This window comes from Silene latifolia, chromosome 2 (genome assembly GCF_048544455.1).
Source record: "Silene latifolia isolate original U9 population chromosome 2, ASM4854445v1, whole genome shotgun sequence".
Lineage (NCBI taxonomy): Eukaryota > Viridiplantae > Streptophyta > Magnoliopsida > Caryophyllales > Caryophyllaceae > Silene > Silene latifolia.
The window spans coordinates 12,967,741-12,985,969 of NC_133527.1; the positions used below are offsets into that span (position 1 = coordinate 12,967,741).

Sequence of the window (18,229 nt, forward strand, 5' to 3'; positions counted from 1 at the left end):
TATTGTTTATTTATTATTATAATTATTATTATTATAATTGGTGGGCAGCCGAGACACTATCTGGGCTCCCACCCCTTAGCAATAGCAAAGCTAAGTCGGGTTCAATTCAGCTCCAATCAGCGGCTATATTCAGTTCAGTTCAGCTCAGCTTCATTCAGTTCAGTTCAGCTTCATTCAGTACAATACATTTCAGCTCTAAAAACCCATAAAGAATAAGGCTTAAGATCTGCTTGATAAAGTACGGTGTATTGGATAAGTGTTTGTGTCAACGTTAAGTTATTTATTATCATTAGAGTTATAATTATCGACCTTGAGAAATTGAGGGTTGGTCGGCCTAGACCGGTTTCTAAGAAGGTCGACTCTTAATCGATCCTACGGCAAATCCATGCCAGGCAGGGCCCATGGATCTTGTCTAATTTTCATCTTTTTACATGCCAAGTGGTATGGGTATTGGACCCTGAACCGGCCCAGACGATTGTACGTCATACCAGGTCTCATGCAGGTAAACTGGGGCTTGTTTTCGACTACCTGAGAAGCGAGTCAGGTCAGGTCGATCCACGCAAAGTTAATGTGGTAATTCACTACAAAGCAATGTTAAGGGGTTTAATTTCTCTTAATAGCAAAGTAAAAGGGTTTATTTACTACTTTCGCGTATTTTTTTTTTAGAGAAGACAATGTAATTACGACCCTGTTCTTTTGGACTGAAATCGTCTGAACTAAACTGAATTTAATGGAGCTGAACTGAACTAAACTTAATGGAGATGAACTAAACTGAAGTAATAATTAATTTACAAAGAGAAAAGATAAACTAAACTAAATAAAGCCAAAATAAAGTAAACTGTACTAAATAAAGTTAAACTTAACTGAAATAAATTGAAATTAAATACTAAATAAAACGGGGGGTCACAAGAGTAATTTTCTCAAAAAAAAACCACACCTCATTTTCCACTTCCCACTCCACAAAGAAAGAAGAACGTTGGAGAAATATTTGAAAAAAAAGGATCCTTCTTCCTTCTCCCCCCTTTTACCTCTTCAAATCAAATCTCTAACCTTTCTCTCTCCCTCTCTTCTCCAAACACTTAAAAATCCCCAAATGCAATCAAACTCAACAACACTCCACTACTTCAAACCCTAATTCACTACTAATTACTTCCCAAATGCAAGAACTCTACGGATCAGTTCGTCGATCCTTAGTTTTCCGACCATCTACACCGTCGCAAGGCGGTGGAGATGACGGCGGTGCTTTCGCTGGTTTCGGCGGCTTTGTTGATAAGATCGGTTCTTCAATTCGTAAGTCTCGTATAGGTTTTATTGCTGCGAAATCTCCTGTTAAAGCTCTACCTCCGAACAATTATAAGGAGAATAAGTCGCCGAATAGTGTTAAAGAGGAGGATGAGCATGAGGAAGCGTCGTCTATTCGGTGGCGGAAAGGTGAATTGATCGGGTGTGGCGCTTTTGGTAGGGTTTATATGGGGATGAATCTTAATTCCGGCGAGCTTCTTGCTGTTAAGCAGGTAATGCTTGTTGTTTTAATTAGGTTTTTTGAGGAATCTTTGATTTGATGTTGATTTGAAGTTAATTTAAGTTTGATACTGTGAATTGATGTAGGTTTTGATTGCGGTGAACGGTGCATCCAAGGATAAAGCTCAGGTCAGGGATAAAGAATGTTTGAAGTTTAGAATTGTGTTAGAAGGCTCTTGATCTATGATATTCTTACGATTTTGGTTTAGTAATTCATGTTCTTTATAAGAATTGTTATGAATTCGTTTTCGAAAATGTTGTAGTTTATATGTGTTCACTTTAGGTATAGTTATCATTTAGATTTGGTCCAATTAGGTAGCACAATTGACTACATGAGTATGCTTTTAAACCGTCTTTCCTCGAATGATTATCCGTATCTTATGCTATTCTCAAAAGCTTTAGTTTAATCTGGTCAATCCAGAATCTAAAAGTAGTACTTATAACTGAGTATGCGTTTTCAAGCGTCTGTTTTGGCAAATGATTATCCATATCTTGTGCTTTTCGCAAAAGCTTTAGTTTAGTCTGTCCAATCCAGTATCTAAATTTAGCATAAGCGAGTGACTGAGTATTACGCTTCTTTGAATACTCTTCCTCTAGGATGTTATTGTACTTACCATTTTAGGCGTGTATGAAATGATGCTTGTAGTGTGTTAATTGCGCATGTTTCTTTGTGAACAGGCTCACATAAAGGAGCTTGAGGAGGAAGTGAAGCTTCTTAAGAATCTCTCACATCCAAATATTGTTGTAAGCATATTGCTGTTTCTCTTGTTTTAGGAAATGACGTGTTGTTAGATTTTGAACCATCGTTCTTCTTATCAGAGATATCTAGGGACTGCAAGAGAGGACGATGCATTAAATATTTTATTGGAGTTTGTTCCTGGTGGATCTATATCCTCCCTCTTAGGAAAGTTCGGGTCCTTTCCAGAGTCCGTAAGTGGATGATACTCTAATATTTTCTTCTCCAAAGAACTTGATTGGTTGTTACCATAAAAATTGGTTACATAATGTCCCATTGTCCAGGTTATACGAATGTACACTAAGCAGTTGCTGTTAGGCCTGGAATACCTGCACAAAAACGGAATTATGCATAGAGATATTAAGGTATTGCTTAGAAAGAAAACACTTCAATTCACAAGCTCCTCCTTAGTAATATTTTGAGAATACAAATATGTCTATTTTTGTCACTACTGCTGCTCATTCTCTGGGTTGCTACAGGGGGCAAACATCCTTGTTGATAATAAAGGTTGCATTAAACTTGCTGACTTTGGTGCATCGAAGAAAGTAGTTGAATTGGTGAATTTCTATTCTAATCTTTTTTTGTCATTGCGTGTGTTTCTTTGAAGGTGCATGGTAACTGATCTCGTTCTTCTTTTCTGCATGAACTTTCTTTACTATGATAGGCTACCATGACAGGGGCAAAGTCAATGAAAGGCACTCCTTATTGGATGGCTCCTGAAGTTATCCTTCAAACTGGTCATAACTTGTGAGTAATAAAATTTCAACTTTATTCTTGAACCCAGCATATGATTCTTTGAATAGTAGTTTTAGATCATTTAGCATTCTATTGGATCGTCTCTTCTTCTGATATAAGTCTCGGTTGCACGTTTTTGGTCAAGCATGAAGTATTGTTTGCATAAAAATTATATGCTTTTGAAATGAGGCTTGTGGTATAGTGGCTTAGCGAGGGGAAAACTAATGTATTCCTCCAGTTGCGCTAACACTTCTTCCTAAAACAATTGTGGGTGTTCCATTATGCTATTGGAAATCTCTGATTCCTCTCTACATTTATCTTAGTGACCATAGCTACGTAATTCAACCTTCAATATGATTTCTACCCTTGTGAGACTTAGAATCATAAACTCCGCCTCTGAGTGTTTTGGGCATTCACTGCGGGGTCCCAAGCCCGGAGAAAGGAGGAGGGTTGCGGTAGGTCTGTGGCAGCATAAAAACGCAGATTTTATGGACATGAATCGGAATTTGGACATAGTTGGGGCGTCTCCTCAGAAGCGGCGCGCTGCACTTCTTAGACCCCGGTGTAGTGAAAAGTATCGTTCACCCATAAACGGTTCTCAAGGATGATTATGTGATGCTCGGACTTGGATACGAGGATCCGACACGGATACGGATCCGAGTGTCGGATCCTTGAAATTTCAAAAACAAGGACTCGGATACGAGGATCCAAATTTAAATCTGGACTCGGCTAATTTTTTTTTTTTTGAAAAAATTGATTATTAGTTTAAAAAATCAAAGAAAAAAAAGGAAAAGTAGTTTCTTCATGTTTAACATGAATGAAGACTTTATTACAGCATTAAATTGATGTCAAGATCACTCCTGATATAGGGCTGCTGTACAAAACAGAGATTAAAAACAAAACACTCTCACACCGATTTCTCATAGAAAGATCCGTCAAGGATCCATGTCCGGATTCGTGTCCGGATCCTGTCCAGTGGATCCTCAGGGTCAGGTGAAGGGTTCGAACCCAGGGATGATTCATGTCAGCCGACCCCAAATCATTTTGGGATTAAGGCTCTGTTGTTGTTGTTGTTGTTGAGACTTTAGAATCATAGACTTATTTCTACCCTTGTGATCCCTTAAGGCCGTAACGTTGGGGTGGCCATAATAATATGTGGCTTCAATAGGACTGGTATAGAGATAGGTATTAGTGTATTATTGACATATGCGTAACGTTGAGGGGGGGATGTGAGACTTGAGAATCATAGACTTATTTCTACCCTTGTGATTTCTTAAGGCCGTAACATTGGGGTCGTCATAATGTATGTGGCTTCAATAGGACTGGTATAGAGATAGGTATTAATGTATTATTGACATGTAGATAACAGTCGTACAATACAAGAGTCCCCGTTGAAAGTTGTTCTTCCAATCTTTTAATGCTTTTGTGCAATTTAAGGGTCCAATTGAACTAGATTGTGATTGTTTTTTTTTTTTTTTTTTTTTTTAATAACCTCATATGCACTCTTGATAGATATATGAACATATATTCTTTGTTTATAAGAGACAAATTGACACTTACATTGATTATCGAACACCTCAGCTCTGCCGATATATGGAGCGTTGGCTGTACGGTCATTGAAATGGCAACTGGAAAACCTCCTTGGTGCCAGTATCAGGAGGTAAGTTCGTCCAGCTCAAAGCTGTGTTACATGAATCTGCTTAATCCTATTACTGCATTTCTTCATGTATTGGGAGCTGTTGTTCCTTTGTTATTAATGCATTTAGTTTCTGGTTCATCCAGGTGGCTGCTCTATTTCACATTGGAACTACAAAGTCTCCTCCTCCTATCCCTGAGCACCTATCAGCTGATGGAAAGGATTTCTTAAACAAGTGCTTACAAACGTAAGATGTTTGTCATATTTTACTGCTTGCCTTGCTCACATGTTTCTGGCGATTTACCTTTGAAATGGAACTCTAATACTGTATTAAGCTTCAAAAGTAAGCTGCTGGCTTGATTTACCTTTTCTGAACCCTCTGTTTCACATTTTGGCCACAGAGAAGCTAATTCTAGGGCCTCTGCTTCAGAACTGCTACAGGTATTTTACAATTTTTCCCAGTTCATTTTACTTTTTTGTTTGAAATAGCAGTAGATTATGATGCACGTTTTGGATACTTCACAGTCTCCTCCATTCGATTTATCTCCTTTTAAAATGCACGTTGAATTCCATTGTATTAGTAGCTCATTCTGCATAAGGGCTGCAAATGGGCCATAGTCTGCATCATGTAATATGCTGATAATATGTTTTCTTTTTGCAGCATCCTTTTGTCAATGAAGAATACCAAGAATCTCAACCTGTTTTTCGTCGTTCAGTCACTGTTAGTCTAATTGCAACAACTTTGTGAGTTTGTGCCTTATACTTTCATATGTCAATGTTATCACAGCTTATTGTGGCCTTAATGTCAGGAAATTGTGAAAAACAAGACTGCAACAACACCGGTGGATCAGAAAAGCATGTATGTGGAGTAGCATATATTATCAGTCCTTTTCTCTACTCACTCCTTTTAACGTCTATGTTGGCTGAGATTCATGGCTGTAGAGACCAAATAACTTGTTTACTTAATTCTTAAACAGCAGAAGCAATGCCACACGGACATTTAGTGGCGGTTTAAAAGACATTTGCAATTTGGGTAGTGTCGGATGCTCAACTGTTTATCCAGAGAATTTCTCCGGAACACAACCTCTTTGGGGCACAAACTGTAGTGATGACGACATGTGTGTCTTAGATGATAAAGACGATTTTTCTATGGGTGCGTCTGTTGACCTGAATCCAGCAATGCTCACAAATGACTGCACAGAGGTAGTAATTTTTCCTTTCTGTTCTTTTTTTTTGATGACGAGGGAACCCGCAACCGTTACCTTCAGTAGTAAATTTTTGTAGCACATATATTGATTGAATTTATCCAAATTGCCATGAATTCACTAACAAGTGTTTTCAACAAGACAGAGTTTTAATCCTATGTGTGAGCCAAACGGTGATTGGGCTTGCAAGTTTGATCTTAGCCCCGAAGTTGGACGAAGCGACACAGAGTCGCTTCCCCGAGAAGATTGTGGCATTGCTGAATCATCTTGTAATGTGGTACCTGAGTTCACATTGCCAAGTGAACCATTAGCCGATGATGAAGAAGAAGTTACTGAGGCAAAAATCAGGGCGTTCTTGGAAGAAAAGGTAAAATAAGATTGCAGGAATAACGATGAAATATGAGAATAGCACCAGAGTAGTAATTAACTTCAATGAGTTAACATGAAGTCACACATTTTTCCCTTAATATTTTACCTGTGCAGGCCTTAGATCTCGAGAAGCTGCAAGTCACGTTAAATACAGCCTCACCGACAGCTTGTGGGGTATTGGACCGTGATGCTCTGAGTAATTTGGTTACAAAGAGCAAGTCACCTAGCAGAGTACCTAGCAGAAGATTCTCAAATGTTGCTGATGTTTCCAAAAATGCGAGTCCTGTCAGCCATATCAAACCCATTTCAGATAAAAACCCTAGTGAACAATTAAAGGAGGTTCCTGAGGTCAAAGAGCTACAGAAGGAAGGTTTTATTTCAAGGTTAGTGAGTGGCATTTGTTTTCTTTTTGTGAAGCTTTGTACAATTATTTTACGGAGTATTAGTAGAGAATTTATTGTTGCAGTTCAAGCTTCGCTGAGCCTGAGAAGCAAAGACTGTGGAAGGAAGAACTCGATAAAGAAATCGAGGAGCAACGAGGTACACTTCATATTAATTTTTAATCCGCTTAATGTGTGTGTACCTAAGGCATCGGTGCTGAGTTGGTTATATCTTCAGCTTGATGCAAATTTTTGAATTGCTCACATTGTTACAAAGCATTTTACTGTTGCAGAAGCAGATCCGTTACAGAAACATTGTATAGTAAATTAGTAATCCATGAGAGTTAAGATTAGTTTTATGTCCTATATATAATGTATGTTTGGCCTCACTTTTAAAAGTGTTTTTGAACTTTTTAACATTTTTTGGCCACACATTTTAAAAGCTAAAAAGAAATTTCTCAAAAGACGAAAAACCATCTTTTTGCCCATAAAAAATAGAAGCAACAATTTGATGCTTCTGCTTTTGAAAAACACTTTTAGAAAATTAAGCTTGAAAAACAAAAACTCGTTTTCAACAAGTTAGGCCAAACATGCTCATAGCCATGTTCACTCTTAAGGGTGTGTGTGGATACAAAAATGGGAGGTAAAGGGAGAGGAGGGGGAAGAAGGGAAGGGAAAAGGCGGGGCATGGAGTGAGTGAGTTTTCCTTCTAGATCTCTGCTTTGTTGGAGGAATTTCAACTTGACTTGTAGCCTGTAGGAGGGAAATGGAGGGTCCCATCTTCACTCCCTCCACCACCTCCATTTTGCTTACCAAACGAGTGAAATTTAAGGGGTGAGGATGAGTACATTCATATTTTGGGAGATGATTTGCGGGATAGGAAAGCAGGGATATAAAACTAGTAGTGTGTTTTTTTACGATAAAAAAGAACTTATTTATATCAGTGGAGACTTTTGACATTAGATGGTTTGTCACAATGTGCGAGTTTACGCTCATTCAGGAATTGGCTTTCATGAATGCTTGTGTTGTTCACTGATTGAGTTCATGTGCTTTACTTTATGAAACTGTGTTGCAGAGAAACTAGCAGAAAGACTGCGGCAGGCAGGAGGGAAGACGTCGTCCCCAAACAAGCGTGTTCCCTGTCAACAGAGGGAACGGCCGCCATTCGCTTCTCCCCCTAAATGATAATGAGCTTCTCTAGCCACCATGATGCCTTGCTGGCGGATTTACTTGCCATGAAAGCACGAATGTCTAGCAGAGTATTTTTCGTAAAAGAGGTTGTGTGAAATAATTTTACATAGTAGTCACCCAGCTATCTTTTCATGTATAGAAGGCATGGCAAGCAAATCATTCTCATCCGTCGTCTTGCGATGAAAATGCGGCGGGTTCAGCAAATCATCATCAAGAGAGTATTTTTTTTTTTTTTTTTTTCCATTGCTTCTGTTAAAAGCAGTTTGTATGTTTGCTGGGGAATACAAAAGAATGTGATACTGAGTTTTTGTTAAGAGATGGTCGAAATTTCAAGTGTAATGTATAAATGGGGAATCAACAGCGATGATTAATGAAGCTGTATGTTTTTTCTTCTATTTGAAAGATTTCTCAAACCTAAAATCGGATTCATATATACGAATTTTGGGATTTGTATATCCGTTTTGACCGGGTATAAGGATTTTGGGCACCCAGGTACAGCGGACCGGATACGGATACGGATAATGAATTTTGGGATGCCTTAAACGTATGCCATCAAAGTTCATAAATGATAAAACCACTGCCAAACCCCCAGGAATAAAACCTCTCCTTATGTGCAAACTGAACTCCACACCAAATACTAACCAAGTCACCATTGATAACCCACCAGGCCACCACTGCTTAATCTGGCAAATCAGTAGACATGACTTACGACACGAGGAGCACATGAAAAGGAAAATATACCAAGAATGCTTCAAAATAATCTTTCACTAATTCCATCGTCAATATTCCATATCAATATAACATTAATAAAAATACAAGAAAATAATATAAAACCATCCGACGTGATTTCAAATTTTGACGTTTAATTATACCATCACCAATTTGTGCAAAAATTCTCGCTCAATAAATGTGCCTAACAAAGATTAAAACTCCACCAACATGTCTCTCAAGTGCTAGACCTTGTTTTAAAAGAGATCTTAAACATTTGAAAAGAACATATCAAGCAGGCTCTGTGCAACTCCAGTCCTCGTTCCCATTGGCGAGATGGAAGGAAAAGTTCGACAAGATGGAAGCTTACTTCGCTTCGTGCAACTCCGGTTCCTGTCCCATTGGCAAGATCCTAATGATCCATCCGGAGGAGGCGGTTTTGGCGCGGGTGTTTCCTTCCTTGTGCTTGATTTAAGTGCCCTTTTCCCAAAATCTAAGAACATGGTAGTGTAAGCTAGGCTTGTGATGAACTTGATTTGATTAGGATTTGTGTGGTACACTTGTAAACTTGGATTTATTCTCATTTCATATACGAGATTTAGTTGTTGTTGGTGTTCCCGTTCGTGTTGTGAGTTTGGTTTGCATTGGTGTTGTAGCAATACAAATGCAGCCATGCAGGTACGAGCAATGAAATGGGAAAATACAGGTTAGGCAATGAAATGGGTAGTAGGAAAACCAAATTTTCATGAAAAAACCCAGACAAATTGGCGACTGAAATGTATTTTTGGCGACCATTTTCAGTCGCCAAAACAGAGCTCCCAAACCAGTAGCTACTGATTTGCCAGTGTAAATGGCGACTATTTGGCGATTGAAAGTAATCGCCAAAATGGCGACTGGTGACGCAGTAGTCGCCAAAATGGCGACTGAAAGTTAACCATTGGCGACTGATTTCAGTCGCAATTTTGGCGACCACTTTGACTTCCAGTCGCCATTTTGGCGACTACTGTCAGTCACCAATTTGCTTATTTAGCGACTGAATAGTCAATCGCCAAATTTGACGACTGAAAAGCCCGAATTCCATTTGGCGACTAAAGCCCGCGACTGTGTTTGGGTGACCATTTTCAATCGCCAATCTTGATTTGGCGACTGTTTTCAGTCGCCAATTATAGTCGCCCGAAACAAGAATTCTTGTTGATAGACTATCGTACACCTATGCAAAGATAATTATCCTAGGCACAAATTAATGTGGTAATAGAGGTCGAACACAAGGAGACGGGAATTGCGTTTATGAAATGCTATGGAAAGATTCCTATCAAGGTCGATTTCGTTTGGGTTTGTTTGTTGTTTGGTTTGATGACTAACAAATATTAAGATGTAAACTATATGATAAAAGGGAGTTTAGGGAGTCGACACATGCAAAGGTAAAAATATGTTCATAATTGATGGGGCATATTCTGCACCCGCTGACCGAGTCAACACATTGAGCAAGGTCAAAGATATCCACAAGCAAGTCAACGACTTAGACAGCCTAACCGACGCAGCCCGCCGGCCTGTCTCTTGGGTCTCGGCTGGTACAACTAGCCAGCCGGGGCACATATCCGCGAACTCATGTCCAAGACCCCTCAGCGGCGAGTCAACAGGGCCCGCCGGCCTGACACGTGTCCCTCGGCCGAGGGTAGATCAGTCTTTCCACCTGGTAGCCACTTGGCCACTACGTGACAAAACGTGAAAGTCTATAAATACTGCTCAACCCTCATTGAGGAAAGAATCCGAAAAATAACCTAAACACCTCATAATCTGGTAATATCTTCCTTATCTCTCTACAATACATACTTCGCCAAGTAACACATAACTTAATCCTTTTAAGTTTACTGACTTGAGCGTCGGAGTGAGTTCGTCGGTACAAAGCCGAGCCCTCAGTTTGTTCATTGTTTCAGGAGACCGAAAAGAGGATTCAGTCAAAGACGTCATTCTACAAGCACGGGTGGTAACAAGTAACTGCTCTGGAATTACACCCGGAACAATTGGCGCCGTCTGTGGGGAAAGATACTACAAGCTAGTCACATTCATTCCCAAACAAAAAAAAAACACAAAAACAAAAACCCACCCAAAAAGCTAAGAAGATGTCGAAACAACAAGAAGTATTCGTGACCGACGAAACCGAATTCTGCCAAGATGATACCGTCCACAATTCTTGGGTTGCGCAGCCCTCCACCGGCCGAGTAATTCAACCGGAGTACAGGATGCCAATAATACCAGACACGCCGCTGTCCGCCGACCAAGTCACCATCATGGGACATGTGGTTGATACAGCTAAACTGAAATTACTCCTGGACCTAATAGGTAGCACGCCGACTCACACTGTCACTCCGACAAGAGCGGCGGCACCCGTCCAGGAGACCAGGGCCCAAAATGTGACTCCGAGAGACTTGAACGGAGAAGTGGAGGAAGCGGCCCTGTCAAGACGCCGGGGGAGCCCGTGAGTGCTAGTGGTAGACCGAGTCCTTCCCGCACTCGCGGGAGGACAGCGTCGCCGCAGCACCGACGAGGCCCGCCCCGGAGGAATGAAAAAGTCCGACTCACCGAGTCGGAGAAGAAGCCCGACTTACCAGAGTCGGGGAAGAAGCCCTTCCCGCCACTGGGAGAGGAGCCGGACTAGGGATGCGAGGAGCCGATCGCCGCGTGTCATTCGACACGTGGTCAGACAGCCCCTCAACCCCTACGTCCTAGAGGTCCCGGTGCCGACTAAGCTAAAGTTGCCACCCATATCATACAAAGGAGAAAGCGACCCGACCGACCATGCCGAGGCTTTCGAGTCTTACATGTCGGTGTGGGAACAGCCTGATGAGGTTTAGTGCCGTGTCTTCCCAACGACCCTGCATGGGATGGCACAAAGCTAGTACAAGGGACTACCCAATGGGTCGATATACTGTTACGGCGACCTGAGGGACATATTTTTGGCCCAATATTCTTGCAATAAGAGGAGGGCCGTCGAGACATCTGATCTCCTGACTATCAAACAGGAGGGAAGCGAGTCCCTCCGAAGTTATGTGAAGAGGTTTGATGCCAAGGTTCAGCAGATTCGTGAGCTGAACAGCGAGCTGGCGGCCTTCGCACTGATGAAAGGCCTCCCAAGAGGGGACTTAAAAAACGAGCTCATCAAGTGCGGAGGCCTGAACTTAGACTCCGCCAGGAAGATGGCCGATCAAGCCATTAAGGTGGAGGACTACCACAAAACCTGGGTAGGCCCCTGCGAGACCGGGCACTCAGAGAGTAAGAGCCGCCGGGAGGACAACCCGGATGAAAGACGCCGTGACAATAACAGGTCACGGTCTGACAGGTCCGCCAGGAAACAGAACTCGGCGGGCGCCGGGGGGAGTTCGGGACCGTACTACCAAAAGCGGTACAATGATCACACCCCCGGTCGTATCTGCCGCCGAGGTCTTCGCCCTGAGCAAGAACGAGGGTCAGAAGTGGGAAAGGCCCCCCCCAGGCCGAGGGGAGACGGTGACACGAGCCAGTACTGTGAGTACCACGGCCACACCGGTCACCTAACTGACAACTGCCGGCATCTGAAGAACGCCATTGAAGAGCTGATCCGGAAGGGGAGCCTCGGCAAATATGTTGCCAAAAGCCAAAAGACTGATGCCGGCGGTTCAAATAAGAAATCCGTCTTTGAACGGATAGGAGTGATCCATGTTGTCATCGGGGGCAACGAGAACGGTGGGTCCGCTCATGGGCACAAACGACACCTGAACGAGCTGTATCAGACCATCAACTTTGTGCCCAAAACAGCGATCCCCGCTTCCAACATCCCCGACATGACAATTGGAAAGAAGGACTACGAGGGAGTCATCGCCCCTCACAGCGACCCACTTGTAGTCCACCTGGACATAGCCAACCACCTGGTCAAGAGGTGCCTGATTGACACAGGCGCCTACACGAACATCATGTTCAGAGAGTGCTTTCTCAACCTCGGTTTGAAGGTTGAGGACTTGAGCCCCTGCACCAATCCGTTGTACAGTTTTTCCGGGGCCGGCCTGGTACCTCTGGGGTCAATCAGACTGCCGGTGATGTTCGGCGAGGGGAATGCGGCTAAGAATGTCCTAGCTGAGTTCGTGGTCATTGACGGCTCGTCCGCCTACAACGTTCTCATAGGCCGAGTCACTCTGAGCGAGGCCGATGCAGTAATGTCCATCCGGGCCCTGACACTGATGTATGTCTCGGACCGGGGGGAAGCGCATAAGCTCGTCTCAAAGGACGAGAAGGACGAGGTGGTCAACGTCCAGATATCTGCCAGAGGGTGCAACATGCAATCCCTCAAAGTGGCAAAGAAGTCCGAGAAGGGGAAGAGCCCATCCTTACAACAGGAGGGCGACCATATGGATGCAACTGTCGTCATGGTCGAGGGAGCCGAGGGCGAAGAGGTGGAAATTGACCCGGGCGCACCGTAACTATCGGTGTCAACTGGAGCCAAAATTCAGGGCCGCTCTCCTAGACTGGCCGAGGAGGAACAAAGACGTCTTCGCCTACTCAGCGGCCGAGATGCCAGGCGTGAGCCGGGAGGTAATTGTTCACAAGCTGAACGTACTCCCCACCGCTCGCCCTGTCAAGCAAAGGATGAGGAACTCCTCAGCCGAGAAGGATGAGGCCATCAAAGCCGAGGTAGATAAATTACTAGCGGCGGGCTTTATCATGCCTTGTACTTATCCTGAGTGGTTAGCTAATGTTGTAATGGTGAGGAAGTCATCGGGGGCGTGGAGGATGTGTGTAGATTTTACCAATCTTAATAAAGCGTGCCCCAAAGATTGCTATCCCTTGCCTCGAATAGATAGTTTAATCGACGCGACGGCAGGCTACACTATCTTGAGCCCGCCGGACGCCTTCTCGGGTATCATCGGTATTAATGGCCGAGGAAGACATGCCTAAATGCGCATTCATCACCGCTAACGGCACATACATGTATAAAATGATGCCGTTTGGTTTGAAGAACGCCGGCGCAACTTACACAAGACTAGTGGACAAAGTGTTCCAAAATCAAAAAGGGCGAAACATTGAGGCTTACGTCCACGATGCTATTGTAAAAAGCAAGTCTGACAGCGAGCACTTGGCCGATTTACACGAGACATTTTGTTCACTAAGGAAATACAAGATGAAGCTCAACCCAATAAAATGCAACTTCGGGGTCCGGCGGGTAAGTTCCTCGGCGTACTTGTCGGCGCCGGGGGGAATTGATGCCAATCCGGACAAAGTCCAAGCAATCCCTGGACTGCCGGAGCCGAGGAATCGAAAAGAGGTTATGATGCGACCAGGGAGGATGGCGGCTCTAGCCCGTTTCATCTCTCGGTCAGCCGACAAGAGCACCCCATTCTTCAAAGTGTTGAAGGGGAATAAGGACTTGGTGGGGGAGGAGCGAGCACGGCTTTCAAACAAGCGAAAGCTCGTCTTCGGACTCTCCCAACCCTGTCCAGGCCGATCTTTGGGGAGATGCTATATCCGTACATAGCGATTACCTCGGCCCACGGTCGATCCGTGATCATCGGGAAGAAGACAAACAAAGAACACCCAATCTACTTTGTCGGCCATACGTTGTTGCCCGCCGAGAGAAATTACCCGCCGATTGATAAAGCGCCTTTCTTTGTCGTCGTCGTCGCCGCAAGGAAACTGAAACCCTACTTCGACGCACATCCCGTGACGGTCTTAACCGACCAACCATTGGAGAAAGCGTTGGAAAAATTTGAGCAATCCGGCAGGCTCATCAAATGGGCAGTAGAACTATCCGGCTTCGGCATTCAATACAAGCCGAGGCCCTCGATAAAGGGGCAGGCACTTGCAGACTTCCTTGCCGAGTGCACTTACCAAGAAGAATCACACCCCGTGGTATGGGAAGTATACACCGACGGGTCCTCCACGGCGAACAGCTCAGGAGCCGGCATCCTTATCATCAGCCCAAACGGGAACGAGTTTGAGTATGCCTTGAAATTTACCTTCTCGGCCTCAAACAACGAGTCCGAGTACGAGGCGGTGATAACTGGAGTCGAGTTAGCTAGAGCCGCCGGCGCAGAACACATCATTTTGAAAACAGATTCACTTTTAGTGGCTAATCAAATCAGGGGAGAGTACGAGACTCGAGACGACGGAATGGTAAGATACCTGGAAAGGGTAAAAGCTGACACCTCAAAGTTGAAATCTTTTCGGATACAATACATTCCAGTGTCCGAGAACAACCGAGCCGACGCTCTCTCAAAGCTTGCCAGTTCAACCATCGAGAATGTCACCGAACCGTCTTTGGTGGACATCGGGAATGCCAAGAGCATTACCGAGGCCGTCGGCATGGGGGGTAACATAGAGACCGAGACGACGTGGATGACTCCGATAATGAAATACAAATTGACAAATGAATTACCGGAGGACCGCAGTCTCTCGCAGAAGATAAAGAGGATCGCAGCAAGGTACTTGGTGTTTGAAGGGGAATTGTACAGAAGGTCCGTGATAAGGCCACTCTTGAAATGTGTCGGCCCAGCCGACGCGGAGCTAATACTGACAGAAATTCACGAAGGCATCTGCGGCCATCACATGGGGGCAAGAACACTAGCCCACAAAGCTCTCCGAGCCGGCTACTTCTGGCCCACCATGCTTGCGGATTCCAGAGCCAAAACCAAAAAGTGCAACAACTGTCAAATGCATGCTCCGGTGATACATGCACCTTCCCGAGACTGCAGAAGGTACTTAGTCCCCTTCCTTTTGCACGATGGGGGATGGATCTACTAGGGCCATTTCCAACGGCATCCGGAAGAAGAAAGTACTTGATTGTCGCCGTTGACTACTTCACCAAATGGGTTGAAGCCGTAGCAAGATGCAGCCGAAGACGACAAAGCGGTAAGTAAGAAAGGTAATGGGAAAATGTCATAACTCGTTTTGGGTTACCCCAAGTCATGGTATTTGACCACGGCCGAGAGTTTTGGAGTGACACAATAATGAACTGGTTGGAAGAACTTGGTATCAAATTTGCATACTCCTCCGTCTGCCACCCACAGAGCAACGGACAGGCGGAGGCAGCCAATAAAACAATCCTCAACGGTTTGAAGAAGACAGTTGAAGACCTAAAGGGAAGATGGGCCGATGAACTATCCGGCGTCCTGTGGTCCCTGCGAACCACGGAGAAAGAAGCAACGGGGTACAGTCCATTCCACTTAGTCTACGGGTCCGAAGCAGTCCTGCCAATTGAAGCAACGGTGCCGACATTCAGAACAGCCACCTTTAACCCGGTTGAAAATGAGGAAGGTTTAAGAACCTCCCTAAACCTGGTCGAAGAAAGCCGAGATACAGCACGCCTCAACTTGGCAGTATACCAAAACCGAATGAGAATAGCCTACAACCGGAGAGTCCACAAGAGGGATTTGAAAGTAGGGGATCTAGTCCTAAGAAAGTCGGCCGCCATCAACAAAGGAAACATTCATGGTAAACTAACGGCCAACTGGGAGGGTCCCTACAAAGTGGTTGAAGAAATGAGGCCGGGTACATACCGGCTGACAGACATGGAGGGTATGCCTTTGATGAGCCATTGGAACACTGACAATCACAGGAAATACTTTGTATAGCGGTGGAGGTGTCCAAAACAGTTGTTGGCACCCCAACGCGTTTATTTCTAATTAAGAATCATGCAAGTTTTCCATCAAAGTGCGTATCCCCCTTCATAGTCATATCGAGGTAGACGCCACGGACAAAACCGGGCAGTCACCCCAAGAAGTAGACGCCACGGCAGTCACTACCAGCGCAGTTGCTACTCGCGAAAGCGACCAACATGTCATAGGAACGTATAAGTACAGTTGAGACGCAAATCTAGCCGCCCCGGCCAACCGAAGGCCTGGCAGAGGAAGCGATCAATATGTCTACAGATACGAACGCTGTCGCGCCGTAACCTCTAGCCGCCTCGGCCAACCGAAGGCCTGGCAGAGGACACAACGGTCGATACGCTAACATGTTCACAGCGGCGGTTGGGAAGCGCAATTCCGACGCCTCGGCTAGACCGAAAGTGAAAGAGGAAGCGACCAAGATGCCAACATGTTTAAAAAGACGTTAAACGCAGTTGAGTTATGCATTCTAACTGCCTCGGCCAGGCCGAAGGTAAAAACAAAAAAGCGCTCAATTAATAACGCAAGAAGGCAAGTGAAGGATTGTGATCAAAGCCCCGGCCAAAGCCGAGGGCCCAAAAAGATAACAAGTTTTATTAAAAATGATTACAAGTGAGGAAAATACATACGACGGCCGTCCCCATAGGGATAAGCCAAAGCACAACCTACCAAAGTTTTACAAAAAACAAAGAAAAGAAGAGCAAAAGGTTATAGACATATCATTTAAGCGCCAAAAGATGGCAGAGAGGAAAGGCTTAATAATTGGCCCCCGAACAGCTAAGCTATCCGAGATGTCGGGGGAACCTGGTGAAAACCGCCCGTCTCCCTATGCCTGTTGCTGCTGTTTCTCGCCATCAGCAACGTTAGCAGCATCATCCTTGGTAGGCGACCCAGAAGCCGTCTTGGAAGCTTCAGCCTCAGCAGCCTCAGCTGCCTTCAGTCTCTCGGCCTCCTCCTTGGCCGCCTTCGCAATTTCAGCACGGGCCGCCTTCTCCGCGGCCACCTCTTCCTCCTTCTTCACCCTTGCCTCCTCCTTGGCCTTCTCCTCCGCGGCCTTCTCCTTAGCTTCAAGCTTGTCATCAAGCAGCTCGTCAAATTTGTCCCACGGAAAGGAGCCATCAAGAGGAAAGAGCTCCCCAATCACTTCCCTGGCAGCTTCTTCGGCCAGGTCCCGGTATTGGGCGCACATGTTAGGGAGGATAACGGTTTGGAGCGTCTCAATGTCCTCCTCCCTTTGGGCGATGATAGCATCCTTATTCCGAACCACCTTCCCCTGAGACTGAAACATGCCCCTCCATTCGTCCCTCTGCTTAGCATGAAAGTCGGCGACTTTCTGAAGATGGTCACGCCCCTCCAAAGACTTAGCGGCTTCGGCCGCCGCAGCCTCGGCCTTGGCTCTCTCGGCGAGGACTTCCTTTCGGCGTCCTCCCTAAGTTTTCTCTCAAGACGGACGCCTCTTGGCCTCAGCCTTGGCCCTCTCAGCTTCCTTGTTCGCAGCGTCGAGTTCAAGCCTGAGCCGCTCGAGCTGTGGGGCAGCTTCAGCAATGGCCTTCTCTTGCTCCACAATAAGAGCACCGGCCGTATCAGCCCACTTCGACAGCAACCTGGCCAAACTTAGGCCCTCCGACTTAATCTGGAGGGGGGTAGGCTTCGGGAAGGAGGTGACGACGATGTCATTATTACCACCTGCCTGTGCAGATCGCTTCTCAGGACGCCGTTCAACATTGTGTCCGGTAGACGGCAGCGGTTGATCTACAAAAAATTCAATCAAAGCATCCGTGTCAACATACATGGACATACCAGAGAGCCTGTCATCAGGGACGCCTAATGAACCGGCTAAGTCTGAGCCACAGGATAGATCTGTACCATGCTTGACCTTCTTGGTCGGAGGGCGCATTTCCTTGCCGGCAGCAGTAGAAGCAGTAGCAGCAGTAGAAGCAGAAGCATCAGCGGCAGCGGTGGGCTCTTTCCTCTTACGGAAGAGAGGGGTTTCCACTGCCAAGGTGACCACCTCCTCGGCGGTAATATCAACGACCTCCACCGTCTCTTTCTGGACTGAAGGGATGGGAGGTGGAACTGATGTCGACGTCGTCGCTGCCGAAGACTTTGTTTTC

The 18,229-nt window shown here is 45.1% G+C and overlaps 1 protein-coding gene across 2 annotated transcripts; it reads left to right on the forward strand.

Moving 5' to 3' along the window:
* The first annotated feature begins 967 nt into the window (after positions 1 to 967).
* LOC141642293 (mitogen-activated protein kinase kinase kinase NPK1-like) lies at positions 968 to 8,168 on the forward strand. Of its 2 annotated transcripts, none has more exons than XM_074451063.1 (17): positions 968 to 1,514; positions 1,609 to 1,650; positions 2,200 to 2,265; positions 2,341 to 2,451; positions 2,542 to 2,622; positions 2,737 to 2,814; positions 2,922 to 3,004; positions 4,574 to 4,652; positions 4,775 to 4,875; positions 5,030 to 5,069; positions 5,290 to 5,349; positions 5,438 to 5,487; positions 5,606 to 5,831; positions 5,979 to 6,200; positions 6,317 to 6,585; positions 6,669 to 6,742; positions 7,658 to 8,168. In XM_074451063.1, the coding sequence occupies exons 1-17, from the start codon at positions 1,158 to 1,160 to the stop codon at positions 7,765 to 7,767; spliced, it is 2,049 nt and encodes a 682-aa protein (XP_074307164.1). In that variant the 5' UTR covers positions 968 to 1,157; the 3' UTR covers positions 7,768 to 8,168. The 2 variants fall into 2 exon arrangements, with proteins under 2 accessions (XP_074307164.1, XP_074307166.1); XM_074451065.1 differs by having other exon boundaries at positions 997 to 1,514; positions 5,609 to 5,831.
* Positions 8,169 to 18,229: the final 10,061 nt, after the last annotated feature.

Excerpts from the sequence above, each read along its gene's own strand:
- LOC141642293 (XM_074451063.1), top strand. The coding sequence starts at position 1,158 with ATGCAAGAACTCTACGGATCAGTTCGTCGATCCTTAGTTTTCCGACCA. Across the intron at positions 1,515-1,608 it reads AGCTTCTTGCTGTTAAGCAG|GTTTTGATTGCGGTGAACGG; the intron begins GTAATGCTTGTT and ends GAATTGATGTAG. Across the intron at positions 2,266-2,340 it reads TCTCACATCCAAATATTGTT|AGATATCTAGGGACTGCAAG; the intron begins GTAAGCATATTG and ends TCTTCTTATCAG.